The sequence below is a fragment of the Aptenodytes forsteri genome, unplaced genomic scaffold (genome assembly GCF_000699145.1).
Source record: "Aptenodytes forsteri isolate BGI_AS27 unplaced genomic scaffold, ASM69914v1 Scaffold387, whole genome shotgun sequence".
Lineage (NCBI taxonomy): Eukaryota > Metazoa > Chordata > Aves > Sphenisciformes > Spheniscidae > Aptenodytes > Aptenodytes forsteri.
Window position 1 is genome coordinate 1,327,747 of NW_008795368.1, and position 21,429 is coordinate 1,349,175.

General features: G+C 34.8%; 1 protein-coding gene across 1 annotated transcript in view; it reads right to left on the reverse strand.

Annotated features, from left to right (window-relative positions):
- The window catches only part of AP3B1 (adaptor related protein complex 3 beta 1 subunit), a 169,033-nt gene that overhangs the window by 11,029 nt on the left and 136,575 nt on the right, over nt 1–21,429 (reverse strand). Inside the window, exons 23-26 of the mRNA XM_009280300.2 lie at nt 20,132–20,363; nt 16,963–17,047; nt 8,055–8,152; nt 2,748–2,886 (exon numbers count right to left, since the gene is read on the reverse strand). Coding sequence (XP_009278575.1) covers nt 2,748–2,886; nt 8,055–8,152; nt 16,963–17,047; nt 20,132–20,363 — 554 coding nt within the window. The remainder of the gene's footprint in view (nt 1–2,747; nt 2,887–8,054; nt 8,153–16,962; nt 17,048–20,131; nt 20,364–21,429) is intronic.

A 21,429-nucleotide genomic window follows, 5' to 3' on the forward strand; every position in this document is an offset into this window, starting at 1 on the left:
CAATTTAAGGAGCCACCAGCATGACGACGTCTTCGTCATGAGTGCAAATATGTTTAGACTGAAAAAGAAACAAGAAACACGCACCTGTTCATGTCCATTAGATACACTCATATTAAACTATAAAATTTCATTTTGAATGAGTATATTGCATTACCAGGCAATACAAATTTCTTGGCATTAGCCGTCATTAAGTATTAATACTCAAGTTGGTGATGACCAACTAAGAGGTTAATATAATTCATGCTGCAAAGTGCAGAACGTCAGTTTAAAAATAGTACTTCTTTTCCTGTGTAAAGGGTATGTACTAAGCACTTCCAAGAAGTGAACTCAAGTAGTCCTCACAGAATAGCATGATGAGCTGAAACAAGTTCTTGTATAATTTTTTTCCCAAAATACCACTTGCAATAAAACAAACAAGACAAATGACAATACTATAGAAAAAGAAAAAAATTCACTTTTAACATATTTTTATTGAATCCGTAACTGCTTTGTCAGGGTAAAAGGTGACTGTTTATTTTATCATCCTGAAATGGTGTATGTGTCACATAAATTAAACATGGCACACTTCTTGCATCCATGAGATTTTGCAAGACGAGGCTCCATTTTTGTTTACTCTCATGGCAGAGTTGATTTAATCCAAATATTTGTATAAATTTTTAATAAATATATAAAAAAATAAATATTTTAGTCATTTGTTTCAGAGTTTTGAAAGTATTCATTATCTAATCTCTATCGCAAATACTCATTCATCTAAATCTAGGATTTACTTTAATGCTAATGTTGTGCTATTTAAAAGATGAACAGGTTCATCACAGTATCAATTAGTTAATGTTCCCATTCCTGTTCTCAGTAAAAACTAGGTGCAATTATGACTACATAGTATCTGTGAACTCCAGTTACTTATGGTGAAGCAAATGAAGGGCTATTTTCTAAATGCTTATCATTGCTGGGCATTGCTGGTAGGCCATTTAAGTTGTTATAAACAATTTTTTTTGTCTGATGAACATTATAAATGCAAACTATTCTGTAACTACTGTGGCAGACTGAATACATTCTATTTTGAATCAAAAAAAAGAAAGGAAGATTTCAGGATGCTCTAAAGCACTCTGAGTACTTCAGCCCGACCAGAACATGCCTTCAACCACTGTCTCTGACAGGAAGTACATCTTTAATTTATTTACTGTTGGTCATAGACTCTGTTTTGTCCAAAAAAAAAAAAAAAAAGAGCAAGAGAAAGCAAGATCAAATTAGAAAGTTATCTACAATCAGGAAACCCGTGGCTGAGCTAGGAACTAAGCTATTATTTTAGGGACCCTTTCTGAGACTCACTCACAAAACAATCCATCCCTACGCGATAAGTCTCATGTGATGGCTAGGGTAAAGATGGAGAACACCTGTATACAGCAGACACTTCAGTCTCTCTTGATTGACACTCTCACCTAGTCTTTGAATTGATGTTGAGAATGCAGGCTGTATAGATCCCTCAGGGATGCAACAAATGAGGACTCTCATGGAGGAGCAGGTGTCAATAGTGACAATCATTTCAGTGCAATCGCACTAGCTGTACCATGTTTTTATGTTGAAACAGAATTTTATCATTGACCGTATCAAATACATAGGAAAATCCAGCTGGGTTAATGTCAATGCAATGCAATACAAATGCCCAGCGATGCAAAAAAGACTAAATCCAGCAAAGAGAAATATCAGGTTATTAGTCCTGTGTAGGCTACAAGATTCTCACCATTCTGAACAGCCATCTCGGTCAGCAAAATTTCAAAGAAAAACATTGTTCTTGCTTTAAAAGAAGGTATTTTGCTCTTATTGAAATTGCAAAATTCAGGGGGCTAAAGAGGTAATTCACACTCTGGAACAGTTTTAGTAGATGCTAGGAGAGATGTATGCATTTTCTTACTCCAAGACCAGGTTAACAGCTTCCAATTACGTCTTGCTGTTGTTATTTGTGTCCACTCAGTTTCCCACACATGGCAATTTTCTTGTTTGTTCCTGTCACATGTGAGAAGCCATACAGATTCACAGGACTAAATATTTTGAGTCAATCACATTAAAAGCTGTCATTAACCAACAATCATATCAATTCCACTGACATTCTGTACCACAGCTTTTGGATGAAATGGATTGATCTACAAGTAACATCTGGAATTTAGACAGGGCCGATGACTTTCTTGGCTGATCACTGTCTTTCCTTGCATACATATAGGAAGGACAAGGAAACGTTCAATTTAATGTTCAACCTGCATTTAAAAAGATGTTCATCCAACTGAAAAAAAAAATCTGGTTCTAGGTTTAACTAGCTAGATATCATAGGTCAAAAATTAATGTGGGAAAAACAAGCTGCTTCTCACAGATGATAAACCTGAATAAGGCCACTTACTTTCGGAAACAGAAACAAAAGTAAAAAAAACCATATAGATGCTCTTGAAAGTACTGTGCTTTAAAAGGCTACTTTTTCCTTTTGAAACAAAACCAGGAAAGGACAACTCCCCCTAACTGTGTACAGTAAAGTCTAGATATTTGATTATTCTATATACATTCAAATAAAGAGCTGAGGAGTACTTAGGCTCAAGTTAATATCTGCTTAGGATTTTATGTTACAATATAATTGGGTACCTTACCCATTAAAGGTATGAATAATAAAATTTTCCCTAATATTATCAAATGTTGACGGATTTTGAACTAATGAGTTCATATTAAAAGATGGTTCCACTATGAATGACTTGTAATCTTACCTGTGTATGTTATCTTGACCAGAAGGGACTACACCCAGGTTTGCTGCCTTCACTACCCTCTCAATTATTACAAGTCTAGTAGAGTTCTGCAGAGCAACAGCTATTGTAGCAGATGTCTCATTCATTCCTGTCAGCATCCCTGAAACATTACATATTTCATTATGAATACTTTAAGATTTGCTTGCTTATCTAGCATAAAACCAAAATAAGAGACTTCTAACAAAAAACCACATTAAAAGTTAAATCATTCATTGAGAAAACAATTTTATAAGAAATTACATAAATACATTACTTGCAATGCCCTATTATTAGAAACAAATTACTAATAACTGAACAATGATATGTGTGATACTAATGCAATTGTAAAACCAAGGTGGTTCTTTTTCACAAAAAGCATAAATTAAAAGAAGAATGTAAACACAGAAATGAAATATTAAGTAAGAATGATGTGGAAAAGTCCAGCTTAAGTAAGACCATCTACAAAGACACCTTCTAATCTTTCAATCATAAAACCACTGAATTTAATTATAATTTCATACCCAATTGCTAAAAATAATCTTGAAATTCAGATAGTCATGAAGACAAAGTCATCACATTAGAAACTGGGAAATTCAGTTAGTATCTATCTCTCTAAAATGTCATGATAAACTATTTGATTAAAATAATTTGAATATCACTACGAAATGGAACAGAAATGTCAAGATTATATCCAAACATATGACAAAAAAAAGTAAAGAAGGAAATGTTGTTCAAGGACATTTTAACAAAACCCCCCACTTTTATCTTCTATCAACATCCACTGTTTAGAAGAATGATTTGCCAGACACTCGTGTTGATTAAAACCCAGCAGTAACTACAACTTAACATTGTGTGTGTCTTTTTACACTATGTACAGAAGCTGAAAACGCAGACAAACAATGGAGCACAGTACTTTAGGCAGAAATATGAAGCATCTAAAATCCACGATAACATTAACGATGAAAACAATGCAAAAGTCTCAAAAGGCTAATATTTTAGGGCTGCACATACAGTTCTGACCCAGAGCAAATGGCACTAAGGTGCTTAATAGAGCAATTAAAAAAATAAATCCAACATTTTAATGCACTAGAATGTGCATTAGCTGCTGTCACAAAGTAAGAAATATCAAAGTAAAAATGGAACAGCTCATAAGTAACAGGGTATTTTTGAACACGACCTGCTCTTGAAGAGAACAAAAATAAGCATACAACTTATATAAAGATCAGCTTTATCTTAGGAATAGAACATTCTGTTTCAAATTGTTTAACTTCACTATTAGACAAAAGCTTTAAAAACTACATATGCAGACTAAGACTGCTTTTAAGCAGAGCACAGGGACTGACATAACACTGCTGAGAGATGTGTGTACTCATTTAGGATTTAAACCTTCTCCATTAAGCTCTATTGAAGAGCAAATGCTGAATAAATGAATGCAACTATGTTTATGTTAAAAGCCTGTTTCCCGCAACATGTAATTAAAGGAAATGTTGTACAAAGCCAGTACTTTTGTCAAGCTCCTGTAAATGGAAAGATGGATAGCACTCAGAGAAGTGAATGCATTGCTTCATATTTAACCTTAACACTCTTGTCATTAATGGTTTGTCTAACTTGTTCTATAAAAGACAAGGTACTGCTCCATTGAAGTAAAATTAAAAAAATCAACTAAACCATGCTTTTCAGAACAGAAGATTCATTATCGTCGACTAATGTATTGGCATAAAGCAAAGTAACATCCTATCAAGTAAGGCACACATTCAATCTGCCTTTTCACCCCCCTTTATTTTTAACTCATGCTGTTTTATTGTTATAGGCAATTTGTACCACTCAGCATGACAGTGTAAACTGAATCAAGATTAATTTACATGCAAAAGAACACTTAGGAGAGCAGCATGGTAAGCAAATGTATTGTCTCGATTGCTGAGGTGGAAAAGAACCTGGAAAGAAAAAAGGGTGCTCTAATTAAGGGGCATCAAATATGATTGCTTGTGGTAGTCAAGGGCCAGAAAATAGTAAATGTCCAACCATTTAAAGAATTAGCATCTTGCTTGTTAGGAAGACAAGTTGGATATATAAATCTTAATAAAATTAGGTAAACAATTTTTTACTTAACCAAGGTGTTTGTTTTTTGTTTGGTTGGTTTTTTAGATGTGAATCAGGTACACACTTTTTTAAAAAAATTGACAAAACTATTTTAAAACATGTCCGTGGCGGGGGGGCAGAAATAGCCTTTATACTTAAAGTGGTTTTAACTGGCTATTTTAAAAACACCTTCATAAAAGTTCTGATTAATATCCAGCTGTAACAAACGCATGCCACCTTTAATATTGCTTGAAACATGAGAATCTAAGAAAACTCTAGTCAGAGCACAGAGCAGCAATTAATCTGGGTTAACTAACTGATACAATGAAATAACTGCACACATTTTTAATAATAAAAGGAAATGAAATTGGAAAAATTACACTGGTAGGTAACAAGGTATGTTAGCTACCAGACTAGTCCTATTCTGAACTAAGGCAAGGGGAGTTTTGCTACTGATTTTTAAAAACAGCAGACAAGTAAAAATTTGGATACAGAGATTCCAACAGTACATGTCTCACTCATGCAGAATTCCTGCTACTACTTTTCATGGGGATGTGATGTAAAACAGGGTATAAAATCCTGAGGCCTAAAGATCAGTAAAAATATTTAACCAGAAGGGTAAAGAATAGTTTGGCAATACCATTTTTATCCACTGCTTCAAAATTGTCAATCACAACATCAACCGCTAACTCAGCTGCTGCTCTGGGGAATTACCTCACCGGAGGATTCCCCAGCTCAGGAGGGAAGGGAAGACGGTGTAGCAAGGCTAAGTGTATCATGCGCAGCATGTGGATAAATCCAGCTTTCGATGTTCTGCTGCTACCACTAGATAACCTTCACAGCCATGAGGATTCAATAAACCTGTCTGTTTCCCTCTCCTTATACCATCAGGAAGAAAATGGACATATACAAATGTAACAGACAATGCAAAACAGCAGAGTGTAATTGAGTAAAAATGTGTAGCAATGAATTGTCTTCTACATAGCAGTATAATACCAGCTATTTCCTCTTTAGTATTCTTATTAGGTTACACATGCAATTTAGATGTAAAAAAATCCTTAAAACCCATACATATTCTCATTCTCCCCAGTATAATCTTGCTTTTCTAATATTCTCCTCACTCCTTCACTATTTTTTACCTATTTGTTTTGGTTGCAAATAAAATAAGGCATCTCCAGGTGCAAGACTTGAAACATCTTATGTCCAAAAATGAAAAAAAAAAAAAGAAAAAAAAAGAAAAAAAAAAAGGCATGACAAGTGAAAAACAAGTTATATAAATCAGATTCATTTGGAGAATACAGAAAAATCGAAAATAACCACAAAATAGAATAATATATAACAACTTCTAAATTGCCCTGCATTTATTATTGTAATTTGGATTTTTCATTTAGCAAGATCACATAGTAATTCTCCCCAAATGCTAGCTGCTCCTAGATCTTTGTAATAAATACTTATGCAAAATTTAGAACTGAGACCTCTATTACCACGAATATTCTGAAGCAGCTGATATCTATAAGAAAAAAGATGCAATAGAAAAAGGTTTTTAAACCTGTGGCAAATTTGCCAGCATCAAGTCCTGCATCAAAGAATGAATTCAGGAAGACAGAGAGAGCAATACAGAAATGCCAAGAGACCTTCATGGATTTACAAATACTTCATATAAACAAATTTTCAAATAGCTTTATTCAGAGTAGCCTTTCTGCTCTATTAAACATAGCAAACAGCTGCCAGATTTATTCAGACAAATAATCAACAACCATAGAAGTAAAATGGCAGAAGAAAAAGGAATTTTGGCAACAACTCCACAGAGGACCACAGCTATTCTCCAAGTACACTTCTATGTGCTCGTGGTTCTGTATGGCCAGTCAGGAGGAAAAAAAGCCCTCAGTCACAGTAAAACATACAAAAACTCTATCAAAATATCACAAAGCAAGCAAATATAAAAACGGGGGGGTGGGGGGAGAAGCACAGTAACCTGCCTTCCTTTCACTACAACCTCAGCTAAAATTTTTAGAAGGGAACAGTTTAAAATAAATGTGCCACAGCCTCGTTCAATCACTCACCTTGGTTTGCTGAGCAGGTATAAAGCAGGGAGGCAGGCTTTAGCCAGCAAAGGGTAAGAATAGCAAATAAGTATCAATTGGTTAAGAAAACAAAGAACAATCCTAACTTTTCACTGCAGCCATAAGCTTAACTGAAAATGCTCTAGGCAATACATGAACTACTTTCTTAATCATTCAAAAATACAAATGCAAGAAATGCTCAAAAGCAATAATTAATAATACATAGCATTACTCATTGGTGTTTTGACTGCTTGATGGATATACCGAGTTTCTGAGCCTTACACAGCAATGAGACAGGATCCCATGGGTACATTCTCATCTCAGTGTGAAGAGATTTACACATGTAAATCCACATACATTAAGATATATGAGTAAACACTATTGCATTTGAATGCATCCAAAATGTATTTTAAATCGTTTTTATTTTAAAATATCCAAGAATCATATTGAAATTAAGGGTAGCAGTATGGACTGTTCCATTTAACACACCGTCAAAGCTAAGTACAATTTTCTCTAATTATTTTGTATAAATCAAGTCACTAAAAGCTCTTACGGAGGTTTGTATGGACTAGCATCAGAAACTTACATTCTTTAAAAACACAACATTAGAATAATGCAGAAGTATATAAAAGATGTCACCTTTCTAAAACAGTATTCCAACAAGAATATTTTTTTTCATATGAAGTGTTTGAAAGGAAGATTAAAATAATCTTCAAAGTAGCTGAGGAACAGGTACACTAACAGTTTTTAAAAGTAGCCTTGGAATAAAGACTAGTAAAGACAGACACTATATCAATATATATTTGGTTTATTTCTTTGAGCTGGGGTTCCAACTTTCTGCTTTACTGCTAGTAGGAAAGACATTCACACTTCATGATAGGAAGCCAAAACTCTCTGAGCCAAAAGACTGTTTCAGGGTAAAGGGTGGGCTTTGTGCTTTTAAAGGCACACTGAAAAGCTGTCAAATACCACTGCACATCCTTTTTAAGATATTTTTAAATTAAATCATTAGCATCAGACTGAATACTAACGGAGACTAACACAAAGAGCTACACTGGAAGCACTTGCTGTACGCTTGGAAATTGAAAGGCACACAGCTCTCTTCTCATCCAAATACATTTATTGAAGCTGCTGAAATATTTCTCACCTTGCTCCTTCTTAAAGTCTTTCTCTGACATAGTGACAGGCAAAAGCAGTTCTCCAACAGGCGGTTGAATGTTAACATTGAAACGATCATCCTTTGTGCTGGGAAAAGAGAAATTACAGAGGATCAACCATATGCTTCAACACAGATTAATATATACATATCAGCTCCAAATTTACTATGGAATCTATAAAACAGTGTAAGAACTACCTGCATGATTTCTACCTTGTTAATCCAAAAGCCTGCTAATTTCTTACATCAGTAAAGCTGACCATTTTCTCCAGTACAAATGTATTATTAATATAGTATGCATGCTCCTGTATTTCTGAAAATGTAACTTTTACTCATATTAATGTTTATTTGTAATCTATAAGGCATCACACTCAAACTAAATGCTTGCAAAGGACAAATCATTATGCATTTTACAACTCCTGTAAAAGAACTGTTATTCACAAATTCTGTCATCAGCAACAGCTGTACCAGAAATAGGGCTAAACCTAGGAAAGGTATAATTTCAGACAAAAATATTGTTGTCTGAAAAACCCCAAACAAACCAAACAATAAATTTGGGAGTAAAAAAGAAATATCTTTGATCACTTCAATTTCACAACATTTTGTATATTTAAACAAAGCCACACAGCATACTGGTTGATGTAGAAGCACACTGGAAAATCACAGAGTTTGAGGCAGTTTTTGTAATGGCAGAGTGTTAAAAAAATTACTATCAGTAGTAGCATACTACTATCAAATGCTATAGATTCCTCCTTAAGAAATAAATACCATACAGTGAACTTGCTCTCCCTCTCCATTCAATTCTCTGAGTTTCCAACTATCTTGCCTTGGAGTTCTCCAAGTCTACAGAAACTCAAGATACATTCACTCTGCTGTGTGATTGACTAACTATACTGTAAAGGATTCGGCTAGCAATTCAGGATCAGTACATCCAGTCAGAATCTTTGTTAATGCTTTGAGGCATGAGAAATTTTTAGAAAAGAACACTTTTTTTTTCCTGATGTACCAAATAGTCAATACATATTGATTGCTGATATGCCTCAGATATCCTACTTAAATATAATGATACAATCATTAGAATGGACAATGTATTTCATCAATTAATATCCATGATATTTAAGTTAACCTCAAACGTGTTACTGATTTTTTATAACTCTGCAACTTCAAAATTCTGAAATAAGATAGACTGATAGAAAAAGCAGCACTAGATCAATAATATAGAAAACATATATGTCTCCCTCCTAAAGATGCAAAATAAGCCACCTGAAAACAGGAAAGCATTTTATGGTCCTATTACTTAAAATTTTAATACTTACCGTAATTACCCAATTTCACAAGCAAATGCTTAGGAACTAGTACATTCTTACTTTCTGACTTCTGAAGTGTTATAATTATGCTTATGGATGCAATCTCAAGTATCGGCTTTTCAAATAAAATTCAGCATTAATGCTAACTTTGTCAAAAATTATTACTTAGTAAACATACAGTGAAACAATACCTTCAAACCTGGCTAGTATTTCCTTTACAAAGAATCATTTATGAACCGCTGCTTTAAAAATTTGCTATCAAATTCTCACTTTTTTCCCCTATACTACTTTAAATACCATAATCTCAAGTATGGGCTTTTCAAATAAAATTCAGCATTAATGCTAACTTTGTCAAAAATTATTACTTAGTAAACATACAGTGAAACAATACCTTCAAACCTGGCTAGTATTTCCTTTACAAAGAATCATTTATGAACCGCTGCTTTAAAAATTTGCTATCAAATTCTCACTTTTTTCCCCTATACTACTTTAAATACCATCCATCTCTCAAGTCACCAGCATACTAAAAGAGCAGGGATTGGTTGACTGGCTGGCCTGATCAAGTGCACTGTAAAATAAGAAAGTAATATTTTTTCTTTAATTTTTCCTTTGAAAACTGATCAAGAACTCCATCAGCTTAAGAGCTGAAGGAAGGGTCTTTAATCAACTGCCTCATAACTTTTTGCTGTTTATATATACTCCTTGGACTATATGACTAAAACTTTTAACAAAACCTTCATTGGTATTGTTCAACTGATTGTTCAACCAATGTTATCTTTCATATTTAAGCAAGATTTGTACTACATAATTCAGCATAAAATAAACAGTTTTGTGTACAACGATTCATGTTCTACATTGACTGGACATGCCATTTGTACATAAACTTGACTTATAACATCAATGATTAAATTGCTTTGAAATGCTTATAACAATCTTTTCACAACAAGAAGGAATAAAAGTATGAGCATAGCTTGGGTTTTATACGGCTGTAACTGCTCAGGAGGACCACTCAACACCTGCTGTTAACAAACATTCCACTTCCCTTTCCTCCAGTGATTAAAAGGCTAATAGATATTCTTTGATAAACCATGAACTCTTCATAGTCTGCAAGCAGAAATTCTGATTGCTAGTTGTTCTTCAAAACCACTTTGCTCTTAATTTCACTTTAGCCAGCATCTGGTTTACTTTGCATTACTTTTAATTTCAGCGTACTTCAGTAAATTTATTTTTCAGCCAGAGAAAATCATCCTCCCTTTTATCATTCTCTTTATCACACACTTTACAGGCTAAATACACAGCTTTTGTTTATTGATCTGCATGTCTTTATATTAGAGATCTAGTAATATCTAATTTAACAAAAGTAATTTCATAGTTCCATAGAACAATTCAGGTCAGAAGGGGCATCTGGAAATCACCTGGTCCTACCTCTTGCTCAACCCAGGGCCACCTTAGTTCACATTGCTCAGGGCCTTGTCCATTTGAGCTCTGAGTATCTCCAAAGATGGAGATTTCATCAGCTATCTAATGGATAAGTTTAATAATAAAATTGAGTCTTGCAGTACAACTACATAATTTCCCCCACTACCTACTAAACTAAATTCCAGTGTATTTAACTTATTTATTTATACTTTGAATACTATAATTAGTAAAAATGATGTTTAAAAAAAAACTGCAGAAGTGGTTTGAAGCTTGAACATCAACATTTAAGAATCTGGCAGACAATTGGTTCAAGCTGGACTGAAACATCTCTCAGGTGGTGCTGCTCTAACTTTCCTGGAAGATCAAACTGAAGAAGCTTATCAGAAAAAAAGCAAAGTTTCTCAAGCCAACAAAACGTAACTGGTTTTAGATTTCAAAAATTAAAGATTGAGTTTTCTGGTATTAGCAAGTGCAAATGATAAGTTACATCCTTAGTGGAACACGTATGCTTAATGAGAAGTCTGCAGAAGGAAGCTCTAAAAGTATCAAACAAATAAGGATGTCTGAGAACAGTACCTCGCCACTAGTTCACAGAATCTGTTTTGTATTTAATTGTGAACTTAGGGGGAATATTCTTCTTGCTATTTATATTATCCTTTTTTGTTTCACTCCTAGTAGCTGCTTGACACAGAATACATCTATCCAAAACCAGCCCACTATTTTTGTCTTGTATTCAAAAAACTCTCCACAGATGATTAAAAAAAAAAAGAATGGAAGAGGAAGAGCAACACACTAAGTTCCTGCAAAACACGGATTGGAGAAGTCTATGAGACTTTGCTTATAGTCTTGCTGAAGAAAGGAAAAGATGGCATCCTGCTTTTATAAGAAAAAAGGCCAGAGCAATAGAAGAAATGAGATTAGTTGTTCATGCCCAGCCTTGCTTTTTCCAGGTCAGTTATCTATCTCGATATAATTGCTTTCTGGAACTGGGCCAACTGACTACTTTGGAGTAATGAAGTAAAGAGAAGAGTACCAGATTGCTTGTCTTAATATCCAACATCTGTAAACAACTTAGTGATCTGCTGACAAAGCACTAGGGAAGGAAACAGCAAGAAACAAGTGAAAATGCAAGTGACAGTGATGTGAAGAGAGTCCTGCATCTCTGACATTAGCTTTCCATAACATATTCTACTACATAATTTTAATCAGATGCTTTTGTGCAAGCATCTACACCTGAATGCATGCTTGCACTCAACACAAATACTGACTGCTACCCAACTGATCCTCTTGATTTACTCCTCTTTGCAGGTAGAAGTTCTGCTTGGGAAGATTCCTACACCAACGCAGAGTGAGGTAAGAGAATTTCATGCTGCAAAAAATACCTTCCTTGGAAAACAAAATTTAGAGCAAAAGCTTTTACAATAAGGTAGAACCTGCAGACAGCAGATTGAGCATGGTTTTCAAATCTCATTCATGGAATTTACTTCATTTAAGAATATGCTAGATTCTTCCTGCTACACCAACCTCTTCTGGAGTAATCAGCAAAATGCTCTCTTTGTACAGTCCAGGGCAGATGAGGTGAACAGACAGCTTTCTTTTCTATCAGCATAACAACAGGAGAAGTGTATGTACAGGGTCCCAGCTCTTCTAATAACACTGGGACATAGGAAATGCCAATATAAGGTAAGCAGCCTATGCTCATAAAAACCTCTGTCACATGTCACACTATTTTCCCATGATCTCACTATTCTGAGCAAGAATGGAAGGCATAGAAGTTGTTGCTTTCATTCCATTTCTCTTTCTTCTTGGGAGCTCTGATTGTACTCTTTGCACTTAAACCTTGCGACACCTCGGGGAAGAGATGCATGGCACGGACACGTTCCCTATGCCAAGTTGATTCAAAGAGAGCTATACAACATCCTGCATACTTTTCAGAAGAATGGGGAGAAGAAACAAGGTTCTCTGTAAATTAATTTTATCTTCAAAGCTGTGGTACCTTCATGGCTTTGGGAACAGCTAAGAGAATTTGGAAAGAGGGGATGAAAAGAATAGGGAAGAAGAGGTAAGGACAATCTTCCTTCTCCAGCTCTCAGTGTTGTAAAGAGGACATCTCCCCTTCACCTTTAGTCACTCACCAGACACCTGCAAGAAGCTGGAGATTTGCCTACTGGGTTTTACAAATGCAGACAGGAATCCGAAATGCTAAATACATGTACACTAAATAGGATAAGGGCATGTATATGCTGTAACCTTCTGTCTCTGTAACCTTCCTCGCCTTTCTTCTCTAGGGATTCAAATGTCTTCGCTCCAAGGATCCAAGGCCAAATTCTGACATGGCAAAGCTCCCAAATCTTTGTTCAGACATCTAAGGAAACTGGTAAGCTGTGAGAAAGACCTGAGAATATCTGAAAAGTAGAGACATGCAAGATAATAAAGATAAAAAAAGAGACAGTGACAGGATTGTTAAGATGGTGATTACTAGGAGCTCAAGGATTCAAGAGAAAACACACCCATGTGGAAATATATAAAATCTGACAAGGAAAAAAAATAAAATTCCACAGTCAGTGGAGTACTGCAGTCAGTCTGTAACATCAAGGATCTGTTCCAACCTTTCCTCTGCTCACTGATGCCTACCTGCCTAGCAAAGACCGAGGTCTCTTACTGGGATGGTGAATATACTAATGCTTAAGTAAGATTCAACAAGGTACCAGACTGCCTTGCATGTGAGATAGACGTATAAAGCAATTTCTTATTGGCTAAGTTGTGTATATCCTGCTTGCAGAATCTGAACAAAGTAACCCAAAAAGAAAAACAGTACCGCTCACAAAAGTCTTTTAAAAGACTAAGTTCCTCCATTTACTTCTCTTTAACTTTCTGCTTGAGAGGCATTATTGTGCAGAACACCAGTGTGGCTGAAGTAGTGCGCCTCTGCAAGGAGATGGCACAAGAAAAATAGCAATGAAGAGATGTTCTCCTTATGAGTACATAGTGTGAGCATCCTAATACACATTCTAAATAAATGCATTAGGCACAGTTTTCAAGTTAAGGCGTTTCACCTCTTTTTAATTAAATGTGTGATCTTGGTAAGCTTTGTCTAATAAAATAGTATTTATGAGGGAGGTCTTTCAAAGCTCAGCCCTTTGAACCTCTCTCCATAATGCAGTTTCTCCTCCACTGTCCTTGATTTATACAACAAATTCAGAAAGATCTAAATACTTTATTACTCATGTTAGTTTTTTTCTTTATACAGTTTGTATTTATTGAACCACTAGTACAACAGCACATCCCCAAGCAGAAAGGTAGTGTTTGCTATGCAAAACACACAGTCCATGATTGGCATCTAAGACCAATTGATCTACCCATTACCACTATCTCCCTACCCCCACAAGCTTTACTACAAAGCTATTGATTTAAACGCTGCTGATCGGTTTCCATTTTCTGATTTTGGGCAGGCCAATTAAGAAAGTGAGTAATTGTGATTACACTGCTTCAGGATCAATTACATTTGATGCAAGACAAAGTGCTCCTCTTAGAACAACATAAAGAAAATTATTATGATCAGGAACACTTTACTGCTGAACATCCTTCTAACAAAAATGCAAAATAACTGACAATGTCTTTCATAAAGATATGTTACCAGGAAATACAAGAATATCAACATCTTTGTGTGCACAGTATTTCAACTACATTTTGACAAACTTCTACAAGTCATTCTTCCTTTTGGATAAAAGCTTTTTAAGAAGTATGACAAGTTAAAAAGGCTGCAGCTGAGTTCTCTGAGTCATCACCCCCAAAACTTCAGACTGCACAATTTCTTCAATGATCTTGAACGTCAGTACAATTTTTAACAATACATGTTTTAACAGTAAAATAGCAAATTTAATGCAAAGGACATTTTACCTATTTTTATACTATTTTCTAAGAACTAGTGTCAAAGAGACAAGGCCTTATCAATTAGCAAAGGAACAGAGTAAGCAATTCCTATTCTTAATTTAATTTTAAACTTAGCTTGAGCTTTGTCATTGGACTCACATTGTCCAAATCATTAAAATGAATACACCGCTGAGGTCTGAGGCAAATCTATTTACAGTGATGTTACTCATAGTCTGGTCAGTGTTCAGGAATATTGATCTGTGTTGTTTGTCTAATAGGAAAATAATAAACAATTACTAGGCAATGTTGGAGAAAGTAATCAGTTTTTATATATCACTAATACAGCAGACCTCCCAAAACATAAAGGTGATGATCTGCATAAAATCAATGTGTTATGCTACATTGCTTATCCTCATCACTTCTAAGATTCTTAGCAATAAATGGTGTAAGTTTGGAATCAAATCATTAGCATACTGAAAATATGCATTTGAAAGAAAAGTATCTGCTCTATTTAAAAAAGAATGTTCCTGCTTGATAAAATGAGCATATTTTATTTAAAAAAACCCCAAAATATATTTAGGGAAAGACAGCCTATCATTTTGAAGCAACTACGAAATTGCATTGCCTAGAAGGGAACTTCCCTTCTGAAACAAACCTAGCATCAGGCAATAGTCCAAAGCTGTTTCCAAATTCCAGCAAACAGCATACAGACCAGCTACAACAACATGATGCACATAAACTACATGCTGCAGACATCTTGCTGAAGGTACTAATATCTTTAAAATAACTATGCATCAGCATCCATTGTACAGGAAAAGGTTTGAGGATTGGTGGGGGGGAGGGCGGGGAGGAACAATCAATAGTAAAACCTCCTTGCCCCTAGAACACAAGATTTTATTTTAGCAGTGGTTCTTTTGGAGTCAGTTGGGTACGTCTCTATTATTAAGATATTCCCGCTACCTTTAATAACCTGTAAGTTGCGCAAGCTGTGCTTAGTAGTAGTACACTAAAATTTCTACAGTATTCAAGAAAGGGGTACAGAACTTTCTCAAAGGGCTTCGCCTAAACTGGAATGTGGCAATGTGAATGTCTATTCAAGATCCTTTTTTTCTAAATATAGAAATTAGTGCTTCTTGCAACAAAACATGTCAAAAAACGTTATTTCAAAATAGGTTAAAAAAAAAAAAAGAATCGTACAGATCTATTTAGTGCCTTTGCATAGTTCCAAAGACTCTGTAAGCTCTTAAAAGAAGGTGTCTAGCTTTCCCCTATCCATTCATTCCTGATGTTTGGACACTGCTACTATAAATTTTCCCTGGTTTCAAATGCTAGTTAATAACAGAGTTCTCACTGGGTGAACAGGTTCCCTGCTAGCCTAGAATGCAACTGGAAGTCATACAAAGGAGGATCCTGAATGTGCCAATAATGAGCATAAAAAGAGCAAATCAAGTATATAAGACAAAATCTAGTTGGCCATCCTTACTTGTTTTCATTCTCTCTCTAATAATTTAAAAGAATCTACAGCATAAGGAATAAGCTTCTTTGGCCAGCAAATTTTGGGGTTGGTTTCACGCAGTCATGTTACATAGATCACAAACAGCCATAATAAGCACTCAAGGTAGTAAAATTGCTCACACTATGTGCTTTTTTGATTTGTGATTTCTTACAAGGAAGAACACATACAAAACACTCCAGCAGACTAGTCAGACCTGACTGCTCCCTTCAAGCTAGTGTTATTAATAAGAATCCTAAGAAGAGGGAGAAAAATAAAAATAAAGCTCAGGAACAGAGAGAAGTAATTCTAAATCGGAAAAGGAGTTCATGCTTCTACTTGGTGTCATTTACACCAAGGGAAAAACAGGACCTCCCAAACACAACCTGTCAAACGTTTTTGAACTTATACATGTGATTTCAAACCTAGATTTGAGCTTACCATCAAATCTGTGTTTTTAGAAGCAAGTGCTAAAAAAATTTGGAAGACTGAAGAAAACTGATAATCCTTGTAATAGTAAACCCTAACACTAATTATGTCTTATTTCTCTAAAAACATTTTGGGTATACATCAAGTTGTGAACTGTTGTTCAATTCTTTAAATATAAAATAAAGAGAATAAATAAATATTATTTAATAATGTTAATTATTAAATTATTATTATTAAATTATTAAATAAGAGAAAAAATAAATATTAAATAAATAAATATTAAATAAACAACAAGTCTGCTACTGCCAAGTAAACTTCCAATATACACTACTTTTGCCTTCCAAAAGCAGAAAATTACCCTCCCTCCCCAAGAACTCACCATAACTGGAAACTGGCTGTCTGAGTAGAATCACAGAAGTCGATACCCATTGAAACAGTAATGGATCCTGAAGGCTTAAGGCACTCTACATGAAAACATTTTGAACAGATAAAGTACACATGCAAAGCAACAGAAGACCGTAGATGCCCAAACCCCCAGACTTCACATAATTAGAAAACCTATATTAAAAAAAAAGCTCCATAAAAAAGACCCAATACTTGAAATTTTATTTCAAGTAGGTATTACTCAAATGTCATACTTGCATGTTTAAGTGTCTTGGATCCCCCCTCCCCACAGTTAGTACACATGTAATGTTGCCATTTCAATCTTACAGCCCTGCCACCAACAAAATAAGGATTTGTATTAGAAAAGCTAGGAAAATTATTTACAGAAAAAAATACATTGAAGTTACATCCTTTCACTTGTGTACAGGTCCAGCACTAGGATTTCATTTTCAATAACACCAGCTTGCAAATTTAGTTAATAAATAGTAAAACACAACAAATATTAACAAAATTTACATCACTATACACAGTAATGGAAAAAGAGCAGAATTAAAAATATTTCATAATTAGTGTGGTTTACTTATTTCTCAATATTCCACTTGCATTAGTTCTGGAAGGGAGCAGAAAGATTATGAACCTAAAAGGGAAGATAATTTTGTGCTTTACAAGCAGTGCAGACTGAGGCACTTCTTAAATTAAAGTATCAACAGACATGCTCGTTCTTAGTTTCTTGGCTATATCATTATACTGTTTCCTCAATGTAGAGATAAGGCTTTGCTTTGGTAGGAAGAAAAGCTCTTTCTTTACATAAATAGGAGGTATTAAAAACAAGCATTGGAGCAGAGTTTGACTTCTCAAGATTATAAGAAAGGAAACCTAAAAGCACAGTTAAGAGAGAAATTCAAATAAAAATGACTGGGCAGGCAGAAAAATGTCTGATTTCCAGTTTATTCATTAATGTATCTGATGCTTTTCAGGAACTGAAGAGTAGGCAGCAGCTCTATGACAAATGGAAACAAAATTTAACTGTATCAAGATTAAGTTCTGAAAAATATGGAAAACATGGATATGATGCAGTTAGGCAAAGACTAAATTAATGCTAGGGAATGAATAGAAAACAAAGTATTTCTAGAAAAGTCTGTGTAAAGCATCAAAAGATTACAGGCTCCAGCTCAAATTCAGACTAAACTTTACCAAAGTCTTCGAGCTTAACGTTTTCAAACAGGATTTCAAAGGCACCTAGCCAACAAGAAAATACTGCGCACCGGGACTTAGGTGAAATAACTTGGCCCATTCCTATGGCAAAATCAGGACAATTGCCAACAGAAATTGCAGCGATGGAGGCAAAACTAGACTTATACTCCAGTAGGAATACCTGTCTACACTGACACTTCTTCTTTTGGTTCCGCTGGGCAAATTATAGGACGTGTTTTCCAAATGCTGGAAACACAAAAGATAGTAGTAGTAAGAACAGGGCATGTAAACTGAGTTCTAGATAAAGGGACAAAGATTACAGAAAATTTGCATTCAAGCAAGAAAAGCAACATTTTTGGAAGGAACTACAGGTGATATATAGCTTATTTTCTGCAGAAGAAACCAACAGCTTCACAGGACAGATAACAAAATAATGTCTGTCTTAGGGAAACAAATACTTTGAAGGGTAGGATTGTGTTGTGGAACTCAAGAAACTTGAACTGGATAACTTATTAATTCCAGATTTTGTCATGTTTTTTACATGAGAGAAGTGAATGCTACTGTTCACTGACTGTTATTGTGAGTACAGTATCTCCTGATCTGATTTATAATATTACTTGTTTTCTACCTGTAAGCCTTTAGGACTTTATTTCTTTGAATGTTTAAAGGGAGGCATATAAAATTAGGCTGATGGTCAAAACTAACTTGAAATCAGAACTCTGCACTGGACTTCTTATCTTGAGGAATAAACACTAAACAGTTCACTTAACACAAAAATTAGTATATTTCCTAAAAGTAACTGTCTTGATCAAGTATGTATCATTACCAAAATGCAAATGGTTCCAAAATTTTAACTCTGAAATAAACTGTAGCATTGTACAATTGCTTTTGTAGTTATTTGATGTAAATCTGTATAGCATTTCAAATGTTAAAAAAAATAAGTATTTCAATAGCATACAGCAATTTAATACCAAACGTCTTTTTAACTACTGAAATCGTTACTTCACTGTTGTGCTTTAAGAACTTGTTTCTGTGTTCAGATATGGATTCACATAGTAATGTATCTCATTAAAAGAGAAGGAACACATCTAAAGTACAGAAGCTTGTGTCAAAAAGGAGCGTGTCTGTCCTTTCCATTTATATTATGAAATAGAGACACTTCTGTTCCTTCTGACTATACCACAATGTCCTAAAACAAAGAACTACTGAGAAAAGAAAGCAGGTTGTGTGCATGGGTACTACCCTGATGCTACGATCTGTGTTCTTCTTTCTCAGGTTTTCTAGTCTTTTCCACTAACAGAAATTTAGCAAAAAAAATCCCAATCAGAAGGTAGAAAGAAAAACAATTCAGGTTAGGACTGACTACAGCATTGCCTTCTACCTAGTCTAAGAAGCCACACTTTGTGGAAGTATAGTAGATGCAAACTAGACTAAAACACACACTTCCATTCCACTGCCAAAAGTTCACACAGGAAACAAGAAAGCTCTGAGCCACCAAACTACATAATACATCTACAGATGTTCTTTAAAGCTTGGAAAGAAAATCATTGTGAATATATAAATCAAAACCTCATTCTTAATAGTAGCCTGTTATAGCCATTCTGGACTAAGGCTGTAAGAGAATTAAAGTCTGTGGGGAGACAGAAAAATTTTATTATAATAACTGGAATTGATATAATACAACTGATATTTGAACAAGCAGGTAAGCTTTCAGGCATGGCAGTTCTGATCTAAGGAGTTATTTTCAAAGTCAAATACAAGTAGGGGAAAGCTGAATTAAATTTTTGTTAAAATCAGATTATCTAAGAAAAGATAATTGCATGAGTGTGTGTATGTATACATACATACATGTATATGTGCATATACATACATATATATGAGTATATGTATGACTATGCAAAAAAATTTCCTATATTTGAAATTTTGCACAAGATTACGATTCTGTATTTTTAAAGATAGGATATGATTACCTATTGGATTAAACTCATGCATCCTCATGCCTGGAGGTAATTTCTTCTCTCCAATGTGAATATTCTCTATCTTCTGATCAGTTGTATTTGTTACTGTCACTTGCACAGATACCATACGATCACCAAAAATGCCTGGCTGTCTTGAGAAGTGATAATGAGCTGCTAATCCTTTTCCACTCATTCGATGAAGCAGTTCATGTGTTTTTGTTGGCACAGAGATTTGGGTAGTGACCTGTTAAGTACAAAACAACAGTTGGTGAATGGTGTAAGCAAAGAACAGATAAAATGAGAATTAGATACTGCACTTTTCACTCAGCTAGAGTGCCTGCTTTCTAGTTGGAATTTTAGTGAACTAGAAACATCTAAGGACACATTCAAATCCATAAACAAATTGCAGTAATAGATATCAGATAATAGAGCCTAAAAATAACATTTCTGGTGCTGAGAAATAGCAGCTTTAACTTTGTTGTATTTGCCTCACTTTCCATTATAAATCTGTTTTCAGTATTTTAACTCTACAGTTACCCATTAAATTATCAGAGGGGTTTTTTTTAAGAGTTACAGTTAAAATAATTACGTTGTTTCCAACAAGAAGTCTCCCTCCATTCTATGCATCAGAACTCAAGGGTGACCCCAAGCCCTCTGTGGGAACGTATAGTGAGAAATTGTCTTCTGCTTCTCTTGTTAAAACCACACAAAATGTTGCCTAACAATTACACCAGTCAAATACTAAAAACACAGCTGTATAAAGCAGAAGGATGTTGCCATTTTTTTTAATAGTCTTGCTGCCACAAGCCATAAGAGAAATCCCAAAGATGTTTGGGTCCATTCTATCCTGAAGTACCACCATGAATAAAAGACATTCAGTGTGCAAACAAATTCCCAGAAGATACTGCTGATAAGGAAATCCGTAATCATGAGCTTAAAAGTGCAAGAGTAAGGAATATGCTGAAAACTGCAGAAAAGTGAATTTGAATTCTTTAAACAAGTTTTAAGGAAAGGCTAGAAAATCACATGAAAAGTAACACCACACAAACAGAACATGGAGGTTGAAAAAGGCAAATGCTCAGCATGAAAATCCCATTTGTCTGATCAATGCACTATGAGCTACTGAATTTGATAGTATATCTGTTAGATACATCTGTTTATTTGTTTCCACTGATGAGTATCCATCTTCTCTTGCCCTACCCATAGCCCTTAATGTGTAACTAAGTGAAAGAGACAACCGCAAATAGCAGGATTTTCAAGACTCCAAGCAGCTAAGCAAGGAGAACGGGCTTTTATCTTGCCTTCCCTAC